The following is a 22025-nucleotide window of genomic DNA, read 5'->3' as shown; positions in this document are numbered from 1 at the left end:
TTAGATGATAGATGTTGTTAAAGAAAACTTGGATACTTTTATATCCCAAGGGACTATCTGTCATTATTTAACTTTTGGGCCCTCTTTTCCCTGTTCTGTAAACAATTCACCCAGTTGACATCCCTGGTTAGGTAGGAGGAAGCCCCCAATTTGTAGCTTCTAAAAAAATTAAATCATAGGATACCAAAAAATTTCTTGTTAAGAGAGAAGTAAAATGATTTGATCACCTTAGTTCTGTTGAAAATTAACACGGAGTAACTCAATTATTGTGCAAATTCCTTCAAATTTTATTTTCTTTTGAAATGGTTGAATTAGATTCTGGACACATTTATTGCTAAATGAAACAGTTCCTTGAGAGGACATGTATCTGATTCTGAGTGGCATCAAATGGAGTCTTGCCTGGACACAGTGATAGGTAAAAGGAAGGAATTCCTGAGGGGTCACTTATCATTGGAAAAAGAGCGAAGATGGTACAGAGTTCAGGAAAAAATTTGAACTTACATCTGGGGTATATTTAGTCTCCCTTGCCTTTGTAGCCAAACTAGCTGGCATCTTCAAGCATATGTTATAGCATCTTAGACGGAAAATGCCATTTATGGTAAGGAAACTTGATGTGTGTTATGGAATGCTTTTTCTAGACAAATTACAGTGCTATAGTTTATTTTGTTGATTAAAAAGAAGTGTGAACTTGTGCTAATTACAATTACAGCATAACTTTATAGCAAAAAACCATTAATTTATTAGTCATATGAGATCTGCATATTCATAATTCAGATAGAAATTAAATTGGGTTTAGGCCTATTTAGGTGGCTTGATGTCTCAAACAAAGCAACTAAATATAAGATGACTCCATCCCATCCTGGTCCATTGGTTGGGTTGGGCTTTGGTTTGGTTGGTTTTTAACACCGAGAAGGGGGCCTGTTGGTTAGGTGTTTTTAGACCAATTTGAGATGGTACCTTACAAATGCTAATCACTCCCCTGATTTTTCCAATTGTTTTGATCTTCTTTTTTAATCTTATTAACAAACAAGCAAAAAAAAAAGCAAGAATGGATGCACCAACACTTTCCCAACAAGGTAGTCAATGCAATTTACATGCAAATGAGTCAACACTCCCCAACCAACATTTATAAGGCATTTCAACTACTCAAAAAACACATTTTCAAATTTCTATTAAAATCAAAACCAAATTAGAGATTATTTCACACTATTCCAAAGATTAAATGATCCAATTTCAGCCCATTTCCTCAATCAACCAACATAATATATTAATGGAAATTTCATAAGCTAAGATAAACTAATGGAAAGATGAGATAAAGGTAAAAGACAATAACAACTAGATTTAATGTGGAAAACCTTCAAAGAGAAAAAACCACAGGCCTACAAATGATAAAAAAATCCAGCATGAAGAAAATTAACTAAGTACAAAGATTTACCTAGCCCAAGCCTGCAATCCTCTCCTAGACCATTTGCCTAGAACCTTCAAACTTCAACTACCACTTTCTTCTTCTAAAGCATACTTGGAGTCCACACCAAATTTGATCTCAGTATTTTCTTGAATCCACATATGATGAATATGAGAGTAGAGATGGAACTCACATTGAATCAACCCTTTTAAAAGAATTTTTTCTCACTTAAAATATGATTTTTAGCTCAACACCCATAAAATTTTCTTTCAAACCAAACACTCCCAAAATAGGTAAAGAACTTGAAGCTCAAGGGAGACCACCTAGTTCTCATAGTTGTGTTTCCCTCATCTAGAAAAGAGCTTAAATACTAGGGTTTTAAAACCCATCAAATGACTAAGATTTGTTTGGAAAAATAATGAAGATTCACCGATGTGATCGAATCTTGATTGATCAAATGAGAGTGGAATTTTGGGTACAACAAAAACTGTTACCCTTTAGTTTGATTGATCAGAAATTGATCCAAATGTTTTAACACAAATTTTGACACTCCTAAGCTTTACCTCCATTTTTCAACAGAAGGATTGAAGATGAATCTCACTTATGGATAATAGGGGGTGAATATGTGTTTTTTAAAACAATTAGAGATGGTATCTCACAAATGAGCACAATTCCCCTGTTTTTCCCTTATACAATGATCTTCTTTTTCAACCTTATGAACAAACAAGCAAATCACAAGTAACAACGGATGCACCAACACTCTCCTAAACAAGTAATTCAATGCAAGTCACATGCAAATGAGACAACACTCCCCAAACCTAATATATAAAACATTGCATCAATATAAAAAACTCTTTTTCACATGCCCCTTGTCATCAATCAACAACAACTAACATATATCTTGTTCTTTCAAATATTCAATAGACACATTTCAGCTCATGCTCCAATTAATTCAATCACCATAATGCAAAGAAAAATATCATAAGCTCATGAAATGCTAATCAAAAGACAAGATAGAAAGGAGAGACAATGATACCGATTTTTTTAACGTGGAAAACCTCCAAAGAGATAAAAAACCACAAGCCTCAAGCAATGAAATAATCCACTATGAAGAAAAAATAGCTGAGTACAAGGTTTTACCTAGCCTAAGTCTTTTATCCTCTCCCGGACCACTTGTCTAGAACCTTCAGGCATCAACTACCACCATTATTATTCAAGAAAACACTTGGAATCCACTCCAAGCTTTGATTTCGGCCTCTTTTTGAGTCTACACAAGAAGAATCTTGGGTTTTACCCTAATAAGTTGGATATGAAAGCAATATGAGAGATAGGATGAAGAACACAATGAATCAACCCATTTGAAACTAAAGATTTTTCGCTCAAAAACTTATTTTCAATTCAAACCCATAAATTTTCTCACAAGACAAACACTCCCCAATATTGTAAGAGAAACTTGAAGCTAAAAAACCCAGGGTTTTTTCTCTCATGGCTGTCCACTCTACATCTGGAAAGAGGGCTTAAATATTAGGGTTTTGAAACTTATCCAATGGTTGAGATTTGTTTGGAAAATCATGAAAATTTGCAGGTGTGATTGAAATTTGATCGATCGGACAAGACTGAAAAATTTGAGTTCAAGATAAACTGTTACTCTTTAGTTCGATTGATCAGAAATTGATCCAAATGTTTTAAACACAATGTTTTACACTTTTAAGCTTCACTTTCATTTTCCAATACAAGGATAAAAATTTAAAATACGATTGATCACTGTTTGCGATCATCCATCACCTCAAATGCACTTACCAATTCCTCTAGCCATCTTCAAACACGAACAATTTGGAAAAGGCAAGTGTCCAAGAGAGGATTTGAAGAACATGAGCTACGAGACACAATGAGAATTTTGACCCGGAATTGCCAATACACAAAATAAACTTACAAGGATAAATGATTAAAACTTTGTTGATCAATGTTTGATATTATCTTTCACCTCAAAAACACTTAGCGTGTCCTCTAGCAATCTTCAATCACAAACACTTTGGAAATGACAAGAGTCTGATGGAGGATTTGAAGCAATTGAGCTAGGAGAAACACAATGGGAATTTTGACTTGGAATTGCCCACACAAAGATGCTTACATGTTCCACTCCCCCTACTTTTAGCATTGGTAGAATAGGTGTATGTGGAGCCCAAAAAATACAGAGCCATCACAAGAACACCCTAGAGAAAGGATGCCCTATTAAAAGAGCTCCTTTCTCTAGAGAGGGAGGGTGTTAACTTTCATTTGCATTCCATTGTTCTCTTTCTTATGTTTCTTCTGACTGATCTGTGTTTAGTTTTATTCTCTTTTCCTCTTCATTTGGGTGCTGCTGGCATACACCCTATCTAGATAGGATGCAGCCCTTTTGGCATTCATTTTTCTTTACTTGTAAAATATATGTTCTTAATATTAACTACACATTCTTTTCTTTCAATCAATTCAGTGTCACCTAGTTTTGTTTCATCTTTCTTTTATTTACCATTTCAATATAATGAAAATGGTTGTTTCTGATAAAATAAACTGTGTTGCTAATGATTGGAATTTATAAAGAGATACATAATACCATTTTGGTTTCCAGCAGATTAAATTGTGGCTGAAAAACTGGATAATCCAGGTCCACGTCACATATGCAACTTCCCATGATCAAAATGCTATTTGAGTCCTATACAACTTGCTGAGTAAAAAATGTGTATTGTTCAGATCTCAAATTTTGAAAATGAGAATTGCTATGCCTTAGTTTTTGTTCCAAGAAAGTAGGATAATTTCTTTATGTATTACTTTTTTTTTTGGTTCTGTTATCTCTTATATATATATATATATATACTTTTTTTTTGTTACAGCTAACCTGGGTTAGATGTGATCTTATGGAAATGGATTTCATTATGTCCTCAACAGAAAACAGTTTGACCGAGCAGCTTCTTCCCTCCAAGCATTCATTTTTTATTCGTCAATCGAGGTACTGGGGGTTGTTTTATTCATGTGACCTTCCATATCTCTTCTCGCCTCAAGAATTGTCTTGCTAAGTATGCGGCACTACTGCTGTCAATATATCTCAATAAGAAATTTAAGCATGCGATAAAAAGGCATAAAATAGGCACTGATATGGTTTTAGATTGAAGTGTGTGGTGTACTCAAGAAAACATAATTTCAAGGATCTTTTCAAAGAATCAAGTGTTGAAATTTCATTGCTCTGTTTGGTTGGTTATTGTGTTCTGGCAAGTATGATAAATTTCATTTCAAAGATCTCCTGTCCAATATTTAGAATGAAATTTGTTTAAGTTATTAACTTTCCTAAAAGCTTAAGCTGTTAGGATGTGGGCCCCATAATATACATATGTTCAAACACTCTCCCTCACAAAGTAAAACAAATAGGTTTGTTATCATAGATAAACAGGCAGAAAAATATATGGGGGAGGACTTGTACATGAGATCTCCGGTTAACCAGAGATTTGATACCATGTTAAGTTATTAATTTTCTAAAAAGCTTAAGCTGTTAGGATTTTGGTCCATTCATATCATGCTCTAATAAAAGTAACACTCATGGAGCAATTATTCTATAGGAACTTTTAGTGATTAAGATTTTGTTTGATTGACATCTTTATAATGAAGTTACTCTGCCAGGGCATGGACAGGGGTGTTTTCAAGATACTATTAAACTGTGTCAGCAGATTCAAAGTTATTGAAGGGAAAAAAATGAGTATTTGAACTCTTTTGGAAGGATTGAATGTAAGTTTATCGAATGTGAAATCAATTCTTATCAATATGAATCATTGTATGTTTCAAACTAGGGCAAGACTACAGTAGGTCGTCTAGGCTCTGTCTATGAAGTTAAATCTTCATATTCTTTATTGCAGGAAGCTTCTTATTGATTTTTAAAATTAGGTAAATGATTTAGGCTAAAAAATCAGTGGACATTTACGAGCCATCAAAAAGAAAAATAAGTTATAGGCATGGCTCAAATTTCAAGAAATGTAGCATATCATGTGTTAGAGCAGGAAAATTTTATTAAAATATTCATAATGTTAGAAGCAATGCTCTGTAACTTAATATTGAAACCATTTAAATACAGATATAAGTTCAATTGTAACAGTATACCACATGCATAACAATAAACCATTCCTTTTGATTCGGTGTGACAAAGTGGAAATGAGTGAAGAAGTGCAAATGAGCTATTAACAGTGAAATGAATTCATGAGAAGGTAGAGGTAGGCCTAATTAGGGACATAGGTTCAGGAGTTGGTTGAGATGCTTTGGCCCTGCTAAAGATCGATGACTTGCCAATGAGGAGTTGTATGAGCAGGTTGGAAGCGATGCAAGGGTTAGGAGAGAATGTAAATGATGGGGGCCAAGGTAATGGGGAATTAAGCATTGCTTTATGATTTAATGAGCAATATGGGCAAAGGTGGAGTGGAACAAGAAGATAGGTTGTGTGAATGAACCCAAATAGTCAGGCTAAGACTCTGTTTGGTTGAGGTTTCAAGAATTGTTACAATCATATACATGCTGCATTGTCTATGTGAGGATATATTTGCTTTCAGATTTTAAAACTTTTGTCTCATATATTTTTTGTAGCCAATAGTCTGTTTGGTTAGGCATGTGTTTTTCCTTCTCCATATCTCTCTTCTCCCCCCTCACCCCACTGCTTTATTTTGTGAACATGTCTGCCCACATGTGTGTATTGTCTGGTAATAAGATTGTTTGGAGGCATTTTGCTTCTAAGATGTTTCTAGGATTTTTATCGTACATCCTACTTCTAAGAAAGCCTTTTTAACTCTCTCTCTCTCAACAAACTAATAGCACTTTACTTTTTCTTCTCTTATATATCTTTTCTAGATCTGGTGTACGGCATGCTAATGTTCTACTAAGGGGAGCAGTTTTTCGGACCTTTTGTATCAACTTTTTCACTTACGGTTTTCCGGTAGGCATTTGTTTTTTTTTTTTTTTGTAAGATTTCCTTCCTTTTGCAAATATATCTCTTGCTTTCCAACTCATGTGATACTAGATGTTGACCACTCGTGTTTTCCAATTTGGATGATTTTTATCTTTTTAGTAATGCCTATTACTTATGCTTTTCCATGGAGTTTTCTTTGTCTTTCCCCTTCTCTTGATATATATTGATACAATTGAGATTATAATTTTTTTTTTTACTTAAGCTTTCAGTGGTGAATATGGCAGATCTCCTTGCTTGCACTTTCATTTTGGAGTTTCCATTTTGCAAGCCTCTGTGCACTTGGATTACTTGCATATGTTGGTCACCTTCTATATGCCTTTCCCTCTGTGTTTCACCTGCACCATTTAAATGGATTGCTTCTTGTTTTCATTCTCCTGTGGGCGGCCAGCACATATATCTTTAATGTGGCATTCGCTTTCCTAAATAAGAAAATGGGGAAGGTAATCTCTGTTATCTCTGTTCTGGTAAATCCTTTTGTGCTCCTGTTCATAATTATAGTTGAATTCTCTTGGTGAGATCTTTTAGCATATGTTTGTAGGACATGGAGATTTGGGAAACTATTGGCTTATGGCATTACCCTATTCCAGGATTTTATCTACTAGCACAATTTTGTCTTGGAATTCTTATTGCTTTGGGTAATCTTGTGAGCAACTCTGTTTTCCTTTACTTGTCTGATCGAGAAGGACAATCCACAAGGGACAATTGTACTACAGAAGGTTAGTAAATAACATAGCGTAAGTTGCTAGAATACTTGTGTCTTGAATATTTTTGCTAATTTTATTTTGGGAAGATAGCTTATTGACCTTGCTTGATACGTAATATTAATTATGTCTAGGCCAAAGCATTAACATTCAAGATACTGTTTATGCCTGTACCAATATCTGATGAATGAAATAGATACTTCATGCACAAAGAATTAACATAAGTTAGCACCTTGGTGCTTATTTGTGTGTACACAAAATGGAGATATATATATATCAAAAGGAAGCACCGAAGGGGAGGAACCACTTACACAGGAAATATAAACAGGGAGCTCAAAATAGTGCAAAAGGCAACGACTAAAGGAAACAGAGTTAAAGAAAGAACACCTTCTAAGGGTCAACCCAAAACTCATAAAATAAGTCAAGGCATCACAGTTCATAAAAGTCTGTGGATAGATACAGTAAGGAAAGCTACTGGTCTCCTGACGGGGAAGATGTCCACAAGAATAGCAATTTGTCAGGAGGATACTTTAAACTTGGAACTCATCTTTTCTTTACCATCAGGGTTCCTATGTTGAAGTCCTTCTAATGACTCCTCTGAGTGTGCAGATAATAGCCCTTTTTTCTTGATATTAGCTTGAATGGCTTAGAACATAATATTGAATAATTCTATCAAATATTCAACTATTAGATATGTCTAAGTGTCACATATAGCTAGAACCCTTGCTTTGAAGAGTCCTGATAGCAGTGGAATCTTTTATTTGCTTCCTTCCCAGTAGTATTTTTCTTATTTGGCATAAATTTAATTAAAGCATAAACAATGAAAATGATTTTTGACAATTTTTTCCTGTGCTTTTTTTTTTTCCCTACTTTCATTTCAGTTATTTATTCTTAAAAGGTTGAACATTACTTTGAACCCTTGTGTATTCTTGTACAAGGAAGTCTATCAATAGATAGACAAAGGAAAGCCACCAGTCTCCTGATGAGGATGAGGTCCACAAGACTATCGATTTAGCTGAAGGATACTTAAACTTGGAAATTGTCTTTTCTTCACCATTAGGGTTGATTGAATTCCTTCTAATGATTCTTTGTCTTAAGCATGGGAAATAGTAGCACTTTTTTTTCTTGATAGGAACTTGAAACATCACAGAACATTACACTGAATATTTTGCCAAATATTCAACTGTTACATACACGTAAGTGTCAGATACTGCTAAACCCTTACTTTGGAAGTGCCCCAATAACAGTGGAATCTTTATTTGCTTCCTTCTAAGCAGCATTTTCTTATTTGGCATAAACCTAACCAAAGCATAAACAATGGCAATGGTTTTCACAATTCTTTTTTGTGCTTAGTTTCTTTCAGTTATTTATCCTTAAAAGGTTTCAGCCTCATCTTATATCCATGTTTTTGTGATTGTATCTCCATAAATTTCATCATGATTTTCAATTTCAGAAAAAGAAGAGACAAAAGTATTGATTGTAGCCACAATAGCATGGGGACTGCGCAAAAGCTCTCGTGCTATAGTGCTGGCGCTGATTTTTCTTATTGCCACGAAGCCTGGCTTCATTCATGCTGTATACAGTATGTTCAGTCCCTCACCTTTTTCAACTATTTTTATTTAAATTTTCAATTTCTTTATGCATTCACTCACTTTTAATTCACATGCTCCTGGAAGGCATCCATCTTTTCCGTCTTTCAGATGCCTTTGGATATGGTATCACTGAATTATGTATTAGTTATTTTGATGTAGAGAAACTTAGTAATGTACTGACTCGTGCTGATTTCTGTATCATACCTCAGTGATTTTCTTTATGATCCATCTGTTGAGTCACACCATAAGTAGGAGGATACGCCAAGCCCTGATTGTTCTATGTGAGGGGCATTTTGCGCTTTTGTACATTCTGCAGCTCAACTTGATTTCTAAAGCATTAGAACAGAAAGGCTCATTGGCTAGGGAACTTCTCTCACAGTCAGGTAAAATATTCCATTACATCCTTCCTGGAATTGTTATAAAGTTGTAGATGCAATTTAGGTTTGTTAGTAAGATACACCTTGTTTAACAGTCAATCTATTTTCACATCTTATGAATTCTTGCAGGTCTCCTTGAGGGTGATAGTTATGGGGATTTCTTGAAGATAGCGGTGCTTGCATGTTTTTGTGCCATTCATAATAATGGGTTTGAAGTGCTCTTCTCATTTTCAGCAATTGTGCAGCATGCTCCCCGCCCTCCAATTGGGTTTAGTGTCCTCAAAGCTGGATTGAATAAATCAGTTTTACTATCAGTTTACACGTCAACATCCAGAGAGAGCCAACACAATAACTCTTCTCATGGTAGGGTTCAATCTAAAATCAAATAAATGCTGCATGCTTTTGATCTCCTTTAGTTCTATTTATATCTTACTTGTTTCAAAATTTGATTTCAATTTGCCTGTATCACAGATTGCTAGAATATGTGGCTTTCATGCCAGGTTGCGACTGGCTATTCAGTTTATTCCATCTTTATTTTGATGAACAAATGTCTTGCTCTTTGTAATTTTTTTTTTTTATTTCTTCTAAATTATCTGGTGTATCCCAATTGAGCACAACTTAGGGAAGCATCTATTAAGATGGTTACATGTGGTAAGGAAAATTTGAAATGGCAGGATAGATAGATAAATAGATAGAGAGAGAGAGAGAGGGAGGGGGGGGAGGAGAGAGGTCTTTTTATTAGGAGACTAGGACTCTAGTGTTTCAGCTCAGGTCTCTAGTGTTTGAACCCAAGAAGGGTCTCTTACAGGTTGGATTTCTGAACTTGTATCATGGTATGTTAGCAGACAAGAAAATAAGAAAGCACTCACAAGAGAACACAAGATTTAATGTGATTTGCCAATGTGCCTACATCATTAGACAAAATCAGTTGCTAATATAACCTTGTTGTCCTCTTTCTCATATTATCATCTTTCATGGAACTATTGCTGTTCTTATTAATATTACTAGTAGCATTGTCATTATTAGTTCAGTTAGAGAATAATCTAGTATTGCTTTGATTGTCACTTTATCATGTTGCAGTTAATATAGGCATAGTTGTTAACTCGTAAAAATGTCGTGTGTCATTTTTCTATTTTTCTGCATCATGTATTGGATCCTGTATCATAAGTTTTTTTTATATAGTAGAAAATAAATAGAAAAAAATATGTATATGTGTGCATATTTATTGAAAGTATGAAGTATAAATTAATGTATAACCAATTTTATGAAAGATAGTAGGATCTAAAGAGTTAAATTATATCATATCATATGAAAACATTGAGTATTAGGGTTTTGACAAGTTCAAATTAACAAAATATGTCTTTAATATATAGATTCATCACATAATCCACCAAAAAATAACTTCTTCAATTTTTAGCTATATATATTGTTCAAAGTTCCAACTTTATCATGTTCATTATCATTCCTTCTCCATCAAAAAAGAAATAAAAAAAAAAGCTAATATATTAAGGAAGAATTTTTATTCACTAATCGCTATCATCATTTTCAATGTTAACATTCAAACCATTCAAATGAAAATTCTTCAATATTTATTGTAAAAATATTCTTTGTTGACTTTTAATTTTATATTTGACAACAAGAATGTACCTTTTTATATAAGATTATTTTAACTATTTTCTCCTTTTTGTGTTCAATTTTTAGTCTTCTAGTACATTTTAAACAATCAATATTGTAAATTCTTTTAACAAAAAAGAATAATAATTTGTTTCTTCTTAAAAATTATGGAAAATAGTTGAAGATGTATGTATTGTTGTATTGTTATATCATGTATCGTATTGTGTATTGTAAATGTATCTTAAAATATGCTTTAAGATAAGATACAAATAGTGATATGTATCGATTTCCATAAAAAAAATGCATTGTATTGTGTATTATAAGGTTTTACCAACTATGGATATAGGACTTATAACATGGAGCCATAGTTAACTTCTTGCTTTAACCCACACTTCATCCTTTTGTGTTTATTCTTTTGAATTTTTTTTTTGGTGTGTGTGTGTGTGGTGGTGGTTTTGGGGGGGGTACCTTATTGTCTTAAACATGACAATGAACCAAATTTTATTACAAATAAAGTCATTAAATGATTTTTTTCTTTGAACTTTCAGAGAGAAGAATAGCATTGTATCTGAGTGCTGTGGGAAAGAAGTTTCTTTCTGCATATCGATCATGTGGAACCTACATTGCATTTCTGACTATCCTCGTCACACTATACCTAGTAAAACCTAATTATACTTCATTTGGTTACCTTTTGTTCCTTCTACTGTGGATGAGTGGGCGGCAGCTTGTGGAGAAGACAAAGCGACGCCTTTGGTTTCCTCTGAAAGTATATGCAGTTGCAGTATTTATGTTCGTTTACTGCTTGAGTGTCTTCCTCAGCTTTGAGACATGGGTGTCTACAATAGTAGATCCTTATACTGCCTTTGGCTATAACCCGGAAGCTTCAATCTTGAAAAACATTTGGGAATCTCTAGCTGTTTTGATTGTAATGCAACTATACAGTTATGAGAGGAGAAATAGCAAGAACTTGAGATTGGAGGATCGCGATGCTCTAGAGCTTGGAGCTTTTGCATTTGTTAAACGCCTTCTGATTTGGCACAGTGAGAAGATACTATTTCTTGCATTATTGTATGCATCTCTTTCCCCAATCAGTGCTTTTGGTTTTTTGTATCTTCTAGGCGTGGTCATTTTCTCAATTTTTCCAAAATCTTCTCGGGTTCCTTCAAAATTGTTTCTAGTGTATTCAGGACTCCTTGCTTTGGTTGATTATCTTTTCCAGATGTGGGGAGGCCATGCAGACATGTTCCCTGGTCAAAAGAGCTCTTATTTGTCCCTTTTTCTGGGTTTGAGGTTGTTTAGTCGGGGTTTTTCTGGTTTGGAGTCAGGCTTGAGGGGAAAAGTTTTGGTTATTATTGCATGTGTGCTTCAGTACAATGTCTTTCATTGGTTGGAAAATATGCCTAATGGTTTTGGAGTTAGAGGAGAAGGGGAGGGGCCTTGTGCTCTGTTTGGCTCTGCAGAAGAATTTCCGAATGATGTTCTCTCTTGTATCAAGGAAAGTAAGCCATCTAGAGATGCTACTCCTCTCTTAGGGAAAAAAGAAGAAAGGAGCAGCTCATTGCCATCTTTTAACTCTGGCATCTCTCAGTGTTTCGATCTTATGCATTCTGAAGCAGGAGGCTCAGAAGGTGGTAACAGTAGAAAAAGTTCATGTAAGTATGCTTGGGGAAGTCCTAAGGAGGGTGATAAATGGAACAAGAAGCGGATTCTTGTCTTTAGAAAGGAGAGGCTCGACATGCAGAAAACTGCCCTGAAACTATATATAAAGTATGGGATAGAGAATATGTTCAGTCTCTTTGGCCTTGAGATTAACATGATTGCATTACTTCTTGCCAGCTTCGCAGTGTTGAATGCAATCTCTTTGCTTTATATTGCTTCAGTTGCTGCTTGTGTTATTTTACATCGGCAAATAATACAAAAACTGTGGCCCATGTTTGTATTCTCATTTGCTTCTGTTATCATTCTGGAGTACTTGGCCATTTGGTTGAATCTGACACCTTGGAAGCAACATGCCCCCACTGAGGAAAAATTGCCTTGCCATGACTGTTGGAGAAGCTCTGATCTTTATTTTGACTACTGTAGAAAATGTTGGCTAGGTATATCTCTCAAGTGATGGCTAAATAGGATGCTAATATGCATTTTTTCTTAATTTTGTCTTATTTACATGGACTGGTTCCAATTCTCAGTAGTATTGTCCTGCTTCTGCTTCTGCCCTTTTTTTATGCATGATTACAGATCTTTCCTTATCTTGAGGATAAAATAATAGTTACCGATTTTTTTGACTCAAGTTTCTACAGAATGTTCAGAGGCATGATAGAAAGGCTTTACTGCCGCCAGTTCATGTTACTTATTGATACCTGTCATCTGGCACTTGTTTCACTTGTGGGATTCTGAGAAAATTGGTCGCATGTTTGTTTAGGACATTTATATAAGTCAAATTTGTGATACTGAAACCTCATAAAAGTTAAATGATTCTGTTTTGCTTTTCCTTACATTTTAAATGAGTCCTTTATATAAGTAAAATATATGATACTTTGGTTAGGGAGATTATTCTTTTTTGCTTTTCCTTACATTTTAAATGAGTCTATCATGCTTTTCATGGGATTTCAATCTTCCTTCTGTTTTTTGATGCTTGCTCAAAGCAAGAAATTTTCATTATTAAATGTCCTTGTATTCTTTTTCTGTTATCATGTTAGTAAATTTGGTCACAACACCATTGAACATTATGATCTTATTTGTCCATGCCATGACACTTGAAAAATTGAAGCATTTCACTTCCATTGATTCAGAGCACTTCATTGAATTTTGTTTAATCAGAAGCAGGACAAATGTTAACTTTAGCTACCATTTTGCTTTCCTTCAGGAATTGTTGTTGATGATCCCCGTATGCTGATTAGCTATTATGTGGTTTTCATGCTTGCGTGTTTCAAGTTCCGTGCCGATTGTTTATCTAGTCTTTCAGAGGCGTATACATATCAAAAAATCATGTCCCAATTTATGAAGGCATCGGTGTTGAGTGATCTATCATTTGAAACAAAAAGCATGTGGACATTTATCGACTACCTGAGGCTTTATAGTTACTGTCACTTACTAGATCTAGTTCTTGCTTTGATTTTGATTACGGGAACCCTTGAGTATGACATTCTGCACCTTGGCTACCTTGGCTTTGCTATGGTTTTCTTTCGAATGAGGCTTGAAATACTAAAGAAGAAGAATAAAATCTTCAAGTTCTTGCGAATGTACAATTTTGCTCTAATTGTTCTCTCTCTTGCCTATCAATCTCCTTTTGTAGGAGATTTCAGTAAAGGGAAATGGGAAATGATAGACTACATAAGTGAGGTGATTGGATTTTATAAATATGATTATGGGTTTCGAATTACATCGAGATCAGCACTTGTTGAAATTATCATATTTATGCTGGTATCACTGCAATCATATATGTTTTCATCCCAGGAGTTTGATTATGTGTCAAAATATCTAGAAGCAGAGCAAATTGGAGCCATAGTGAGTCAGCAGGAGAAAAGAGCTGCTTGGAAGACTGCACAGTTGCTGCTTATCCGTAAATCTGAAGAGCAGAAACGCCATCGTAATCTGCAGGTAGAAAAGATGAAATCAGAGATGCTCAACCTACAAATCCAGCTTCAGAGCATGAGCACCAATTCAAACTGTGGTAAAACTTCTCCCAGGAATGAAGGTCTTAGAAGGAGATGGAATTCTTCTCTAGATTCACACAGGGTGGATGGCAACCCTGACAAAGGGGAAAATGAATTAAAGAAGGAAGGCACTGATTCTTTTTCCCATTTCAATACGATTGAATCTCCAGAAAGAGTAAGAACTGGAAGTCCTTCAGCAGTAGAGTCCAGGAAGCATTCAGGGGATTCTCTTCCTGAGATCATTGAACTCAAGGAGAAAACTACAAGTTATGATTTTTTGTATTCAGACCAAAGAGATAAGGCAAAATCCCAAGGTAAGGAAAACCCAATAATTTCAGCAGTGCATCTTATTGGTGATGGAGTTTCTCAAGTTCAATCTCTCGGTAATCTGGCAGTTAACAATCTTGTAAGTTTCTTAAACATAGATCATGAGGAACCAGATTCAAATGAGCCCTTGTCTGAGGATGGGATGTATGATGAGATAGAGAGTCAGGAAGTGGGCTGCAAACATTTTGATCGAACATTTTCTACGCATTCTGGTACTGAGGGTACCATGTCGGATTCTGCATTCCTGCAAATTGGTATGATTTTCAGATACATGTGGGCCCAAATGCGATCGAATAATGATATTGTTTGTTACTGCTGTTTCATTTTGATGTTCCTATGGAACTTCAGTTTGCTTTCTATGGTTTACCTTGCGGCTCTATTTTTATATGCTCTCTGTGTAACTACCGGCCCAGGTTTTATTTTTTGGATTGTTATGCTAATTTACACTGAAATGTGTATTTTGCTTCAGTATTTATATCAGATCATCATCCAACATTCTGGATTGAGCATCCATCTGAGCTTACTTCAGGAATTAGGATTTCCTTCTCATAAAATAGTGTCATCTTTTGTTATCAGCAACTTGCCTCTCTTTTTGGTGTATTTCTTTACTCTCTTACAAGCCTCCATTACTGCAAGAGAGGGCGAATGGGCGGTAGTTACAGAATTCAGCTTTCTTAAGAGAAGAAATCTTCACCAGAAGGAGACAGTAATGAGTTGCAGTTTTAGGAAGAGATTGCAGAAATTGATCTTACCTATAAAAGATGCGATGAAGCTGATGATAAGAAGCCTTCATAGATATTGGAAATCACTGACACATGGAGCAGAAACTCCTCCTTATTTTGTACAGCTGTCTATGGAAGTTAACTTATGGCCTGAGGATGGGATTCAGCCAGAGAGAATTGAGTCAGGAGTAAACAAGGTGCTCAACATTGTTTGTGAGAGGAGATGCAAGGAGAAGAACCTAAATTATTTCCACTTGGCGAGCAGGGTTCGTGTTCAAAGCATCGAAAGAAGTCCAGAAAACCCTAATATCGCTCTGGCTGTTTTTGAGGTGGTTTATGCCTCCCCATCTAAAGAATTTACCCCAGTGGAACGGTACCAGTCGCTAACTCCAGCAGCCGATGTAGCAAATGAGATTTTAAAAGCTCAACTTGATGGAATGTTTGAAGAAACAAGATTCCCATATCCTATACTCTCTGTGATTGGTGGAGGGAAAAGGGAAATTGATCTGTATGCCTACATCTTTTGTGCAGATCTGACAGTTTTCTTCTTGGTTGCCATTTTCTATCAATCAGTCATAAAAAATAACAGTGAGTTTCTTGAAGTATATCAACTTGAAGACCAATTCCCAAAAGAGTTTGTATTTATTTTAATGGTAAGCCTTTTTTCCTTTTGATACATTCTTCATAGCTTAAGTTTCAATTCATTTTATTGAGTTGTATGTCCATTGTGGTTTTACATATTACAAATCCATCAAATCCCCAATGGGGCCATTCTACATGAAAAAAGTTTTCCCCACAACTGATGATGTGGATCAGTTTTAGGATTTAAATAAATGAAACCATCTCAAATGTTGACCATCTGTTGTTATAAAGGCTGCATTGTCTGTAAAGGTCCCAATTAGTATGACAGTTCTGTACAACACTTGGCATTAAAACACAATACATCAATTTAATTTTCATGGAGCATTGAAATATGCCCTCAATGAGCTCTTTCCTAGCATAAATTTGCCTTAGAATTGGATGAGTTTTATAGTAAGTTCATAAAATTATGGTGGACTATTTTCCGAAGTGTCTAATACTTGTATTGACATGAAACAAATCTCAGAATCTGAGTCCTTAAGTGGACTCAAATAAGGCAAGTTGCAACAGCTAATCGAGCTGGTTTCTTGAATCTATATTATTTCTAATAAATCTATTATCTTGAGCGATTTTTTTGAAGTGATTAGAGTGGTTTCTCTTGCAGATTATTTTTTTTCTGATAGTCCTCGATCGTATCATATACCTTTGTTCATTTGCCAAGGGAAAAGTCATCTTCTATGTTTTCACCCTTATCCTCTTCACATTCTCTATCACAAAGTATGCCTGGTGCATGGAGCCTTCACACCAATGTGGTGGACAACTAGCACTCCGTGCCATTTATCTCACAAAGGCAATTTCTCTTGCACTACAGGCCATACAAATCCGATTTGGGATTCCTAATAAGGGTACTTTGTATCGTCAGTTTTTGACAAGTAGTGTTTCTCAAATTAATTATGTGGGTTTCCGAATTTATCGTGCTCTGCCATTTCTTTATGAATTGCGATGTGTACTTGACTGGTCCTGCACAACAACATCTTTGACTATGTACGACTGGTTGAAGGTGAGTTAGTTGCAGCTTTCATCCTATAAATTTTTTTACTTATTTAAATTTTAAACTGCTACTACTATCTCCTTTTAGCCTCAACCTTCATACTATTGTTATTATTATTATTATTGCAATGCTGTTTTTGTTGTTGCTGCTGTTGTTGTTATTAGTAAATAATTGTATTTCCCCCATATTATTGGTTGGTTTTTTGTCATAATAGCTGTTTTGATAGAATAGTTATTTGAATTCCTGAATTCCAACCATTCATGCACATAATAGAATGGAGAGTAAAGATAATCCTCCAGTTGACTAAATGTTTAAGGGATCATCTTCTTGTTGCAGTCTCTTTTTACGTTCTGGAGTACTTTGTGGATCATGGTGTGGATACTTTGGACAGATTATATTTGTTCCAGTAGCCAATAAGTTTGGTTCTTTGGAATATGCCTACATGTGTATATATGTGCATATTGATGTATATTTGTGTTTGTATGTCTATCTATAGATATATGGACATGGATATATGTACGTGTTGTGTATGTCTGCACAGCAATATACACTTTCTAAACAGTTCTATAATGTAACCAAATAGGGCAAAGCATTGATTTGGAGATCCCATCTTAAAATAGGTAGTTAGTAAAACTCCTTTTGTTGTGTGACATTGTTTGAATTAAGACTTTGCCAATGAAATTTTACATGAAAGCTTATGCCATTGGGTTTGGAGCCTTGTCTCCATCCTTGAGATTGGAAGTTACAGAGATTGCCTTTTCTTTGTTCTTGCTCTCAAATAAATAAATAAATAAATAAATCCATCACTTTATCACTCCGGGCTTCAACAAAATCAACAAATAAAAATAGATTTCCATCCCTTTATAACCATGGCTTCTTCATTTTTTTATGGCTCTTCCCATTTCAACAGGGAGATTGGTTCTTTGCTTTCAAATTCTTTAAGACTATTATAAAATTCTGTAGACATGCTTGAAACACTGGAACTTTAAAGGTAATGCTTTGACCCAAATTTTTGGAGCATTCTAGGTATCGAGAATGACTCATCTTATAAATTATTCATTGTTAAAGTTTGTCAGCAGTTTGGTCTTGTCAACCTCAGCCCTACCTGTGCGTATACAAGTTTATTACTGTGAAATGAGTATGTTTAAGATGTTGAGAAACTAACTGGCGTATTTAGACATTAAGGAATGCCTAGATTATTGCGATGCTATCTTACTTGGGAATATTATGAATTTCATGATTTATTTCAAAACAGACTAGGTTTTGAATTGTGAGATCAAGTGGTAGTTTGGTACCAAGGTTGCAATTGATAACGTTCTCTATCCTTCTAAACAAAATATCAAACCAAGTTGCATGGCAATTTTCTATTGCCTGGTCTTCATGTTCCTTAATTCTGTAGAATATTTTACTAGAAAGATGATTGCTTTGCACATAATATGATCAATAAATTCAGTAGGTAGTTTTGCCTCATTATATATGAGGATATATATATATATATATATATATATATATATATATTTTTTGGTTTTCTTATATACCTATTAGTTTTAGTATATAACATGAATGTTTAAGATCTGACATGAGCTTTCTTCTCAGTTGGAGGATATTCATGCCAGCTTGTTTCTCGTCAAATGCGATGCTGATTTAAATAGGGCTAGACACCAACAAGGGCAGAAGCAAACCAGAATGACTAAATTCTGCAATGGGATATGCTTGTTCTTCATATTGATGTGTGTTATATGGGCTCCTATGCTGGTGAGAGTCTTGAACCAAATCTGATAATCTGTTCTGGAAAATCTAGTTTCCACAACATTCTTTAGCAAAGTTTCAACAATTCGGGAAAATCTAAATAATATAACTAGGCTTACCATACCTTTTTGACACATTGGACTCTTTCCCCAGTTGAAAAGAAAAATGCTATTTTGTAGGGAGTTTATTTCTGAAATTGAATCCTATGGAAAAATATGTGAAAAACTTCTCTATTCAGGTACCAAAATATGCTAGCAAGTAAAATTTCATACCTAAAAAACTCCTTAACTAAAATCATTGAACAAGTTCTTTCAATTCCTAAATTTCCTATTCTGTAAGTGGGTCACGTCACATGGTCATTACTTAGAGTATGTGTACGAATGATCTCACAAAGATTATGAGTAGGAAAAGGAAACAATTATTGATGCCCTAGCTTATCCGTAAATCTTTGAGTTGTGTGAATAACAGTCCATTGTGAAAATTGGAGACCGTCAAATGACCGGGCTGCCCTTTTTAATGCATACCATTAAGAGGATGCTAGAGGAAATGAATTTCTTACGAACATGTCAAGCTTGCTTGGTTTGAATTTCATTTCCATATTAAATGAGTGGAACTAAAGCATGAATTATGAAGGTAATTAGCAGTAAAATGCCAGAAAATTCCTAAATTCTCATTAACTACCATTCTATGTATATGTTCCATGGATTGGTTTGGTGGAACACATCAGAACCATATCTTCATTGGAGCCATTTTTTAGTGTTATTCATCAGTATCTACAATCAAATTTTTTATTTTTATTTTTTTAAATACATATGTTTTTCATGGACAGATGTACAGCAGTGGTAACCCTACGAACATTGCAAACCCTATTAAAGATGCCAGCATTCGAATTGATATAAAGACAACAGGTGGAAGGCTTACTTTGTTTGAAACCACTCTATGTGAAAAGCTCTCATGGGATGAGCTTGATGTGCATTTTAATCTGGATCCTCAAGGTTATCTAAGTGCATACACTGAAAAAGATGTTCAATTAATATGCTGCCAAGCTGATGCAAGCTCTGTTTGGGTTGTTCCCCAGGTTGTCCAGTCTAGATTTGTTCAATCTCTTAAGTGGAGTATGGACATTATTTTTTCTTGGCAATTTATAAGGGATAGGCCAAAAGGAAAAGAAATTGTGAAATATGAACTTGTTGTCCAGGATCAGGATCTTCCAAAACCATCAGAAGTGATGGAAGTGATAAATGGTACTGCCAACACTTTCAGAATATATAATGTGTATCCTAGATACTTCCGGGTCACTGGCTCTGGCGATGTTCGGTTTCTTGAACAGGCGGTATGATACGTCCAGCAATCTTAGTTCTTTTCCAAATATGTACACCTCTTATTCAGTTTGACCGTAATGGGCTTAATAGTTTCTGACTGGGCACTGAACAAAACCATGTTAAACCTAAAATGCAGGTAGATCTGGTTAGTGGGGATCTTGTTCTCAATCAAGGCAATCCAAAGTGGTGGTCTTTCCATGATATTGATGCATCTGCTGTAAATGGATGTGGCGAATTGGCAGGACCCATGGCTATCATAGTATCTGAGGAAACACCTCGTAAGTTCTAGAAATAATGTGAAAATGATTGTTACTCCTGTCTGTATTTTGCAGTCATCTATGCAGATGGAAGGTATATTGCTCTTCTTTTTTCTACCTTCTTCCTCCTTTTCTGCTGATAATCTGTCATACTCCTTCAGAGGGCATTCTTGGTGAAACACTAAGCAAGTTCAGTATTTGGGGTCTCTACATTACTTTTGTGCTAGCTGTTGGCCGCTTCATCAGACTGCAGTGTTCAGACCTGAGAATGAGAATACCCTTTGAGAATCTTCCCTCCTGTGACAGGTAAGCAATTTTCATGTCTGCTGCATGTCACTAGCTCGTCTGACACCCAGTAATGTTGTGAATAATTCTGCATATCTGAACCTCTGTTTGTGTTGCTCTTGGGTCTCAAATTCTCTCCAAAGTCCAGTTGATTGATTAGGTAGTGGGCTTTTCTTGTGTCATTAGTTTTGGGGGTGGAAGAGCAATATTTGCACATACAAATAGGGAATGCAGTACAGCACCCTAAAATGCAATTATGGGAGATATTTTCCATGTTAAATCGCATGAAATCCTCTTCAAGTTAGAATTTTTTTCATTATGGATCTTCATGTCGCCCTTAGAGTGGGTCTTGGGGTGTGACAAAGTGGTAGGCTCAGAGTGTGAATTGACCCAAACATTCATCTTGTAACTAGGAGTGGTCTTGGGGTGTGACAATCTTCCCACTCATATGGTCTCCCTCTGGGGTTGGGAAAATAAGATGCATTAAACAGTTCTAAGATGTTCCCATCAACATCATCCTGTTTTCAGCAAAAGGAAAGTGAAGATCACTACTTAGCTTTTGATGGATTTTCATACTCTTTATGGCTAATGTCCCAATTGTACTTTTTTCAAGTTGATGTTGAAATTGCTTACATGATCGTTGCAGGTTGCTTGCAATATGTGAGGATATTTATGCAGCAAGGGCAGAGGGTGAGCTTGAAGTTGAAGAAGTTCTCTATTGGACACTGGTGAAAATCTATCGATCACCACACATGCTGCTTGAGTACACAAAACCCGACTAGATCATCAAACGAGTAGCTTGGATTTCCACTCCAGCAGCATGACCTCCACTCCAGGAGCATTGTTGCTGAATTCAAACTCTTGACATTGATTTGTTTAACATCTGCCAGCAGACAGAAAGCAACACTCTCTCAAAGGTTCTGTCAATGGGGAAGGTTAATTTGGGGTTCGAGTTAATTGTAACTTCATTCTTATGTTCATCTACTCAGAGAAGCTCCCTATAACGTTTTCCATTCTTTTTGAGTTTCAGGTATAGGATAATGAGGCATACCTATAAAGGAGGCAAAGAAAGTAAAATAAAACCCCATGAACAATTTACAGATTAGCAACCAAACTGGGTTGTTCCCCATGTACAAATGTTGATGCTAAGTAATGAAAAATTGTGAAAATTCAAGTATCTTATAGCCAGTATTGCTGATTACGTATTTAGTTTTTCATAAATATCATATGCTCAATTCTACATTTCCAGACAAAAAATTTGATGAAATAGAACGGTGGCCAACAAGCTTTTCTACTCGGAGGTTAATAAAGGCTTTTCCTGGGTTTGAACCAGTTTGGTTTGTAGTTTAAACATTATATTGGAAGCATAGTTGGTTTCCACGAAGATCTTCTTTGAGATTACATATT

General features: G+C 35.4%; 1 protein-coding gene across 1 annotated transcript in view; it reads left to right on the top strand.

Annotated features, from left to right (window-relative positions):
- The window catches only part of LOC117931100 (piezo-type mechanosensitive ion channel homolog), a 31718-nt gene extending 9923 nt beyond the window's left edge, over nt 1-21795 (top strand). The window contains 15 exon segments of the mRNA XM_034851973.1: nt 4279-4394; nt 6272-6356; nt 6614-6829; nt 6928-7105; nt 8544-8672; nt 8892-9065; nt 9189-9422; nt 11222-12769; nt 13537-16028; nt 16619-17014; nt 18602-18760; nt 19584-20087; nt 20213-20354; nt 20495-20639; nt 21265-21795. Coding sequence (XP_034707864.1) covers nt 4279-4394; nt 6272-6356; nt 6614-6829; nt 6928-7105; nt 8544-8672; nt 8892-9065; nt 9189-9422; nt 11222-12769; nt 13537-16028; nt 16619-17014; nt 18602-18760; nt 19584-20087; nt 20213-20354; nt 20495-20639; nt 21265-21400 — 6654 coding nt within the window. The 3' untranslated portion in view covers nt 21401-21795.
- Nucleotides 21796-22025: the final 230 nt, after the last annotated feature.

Source organism: Vitis riparia, chromosome 14, assembly GCF_004353265.1.
Source record: "Vitis riparia cultivar Riparia Gloire de Montpellier isolate 1030 chromosome 14, EGFV_Vit.rip_1.0, whole genome shotgun sequence".
NCBI classification, from domain to species: domain Eukaryota; kingdom Viridiplantae; phylum Streptophyta; class Magnoliopsida; order Vitales; family Vitaceae; genus Vitis; species Vitis riparia.
The sequence above is the reverse complement of the archived record's forward strand: the minus strand, read 5'-3'. Positions and strand labels throughout refer to the sequence as shown.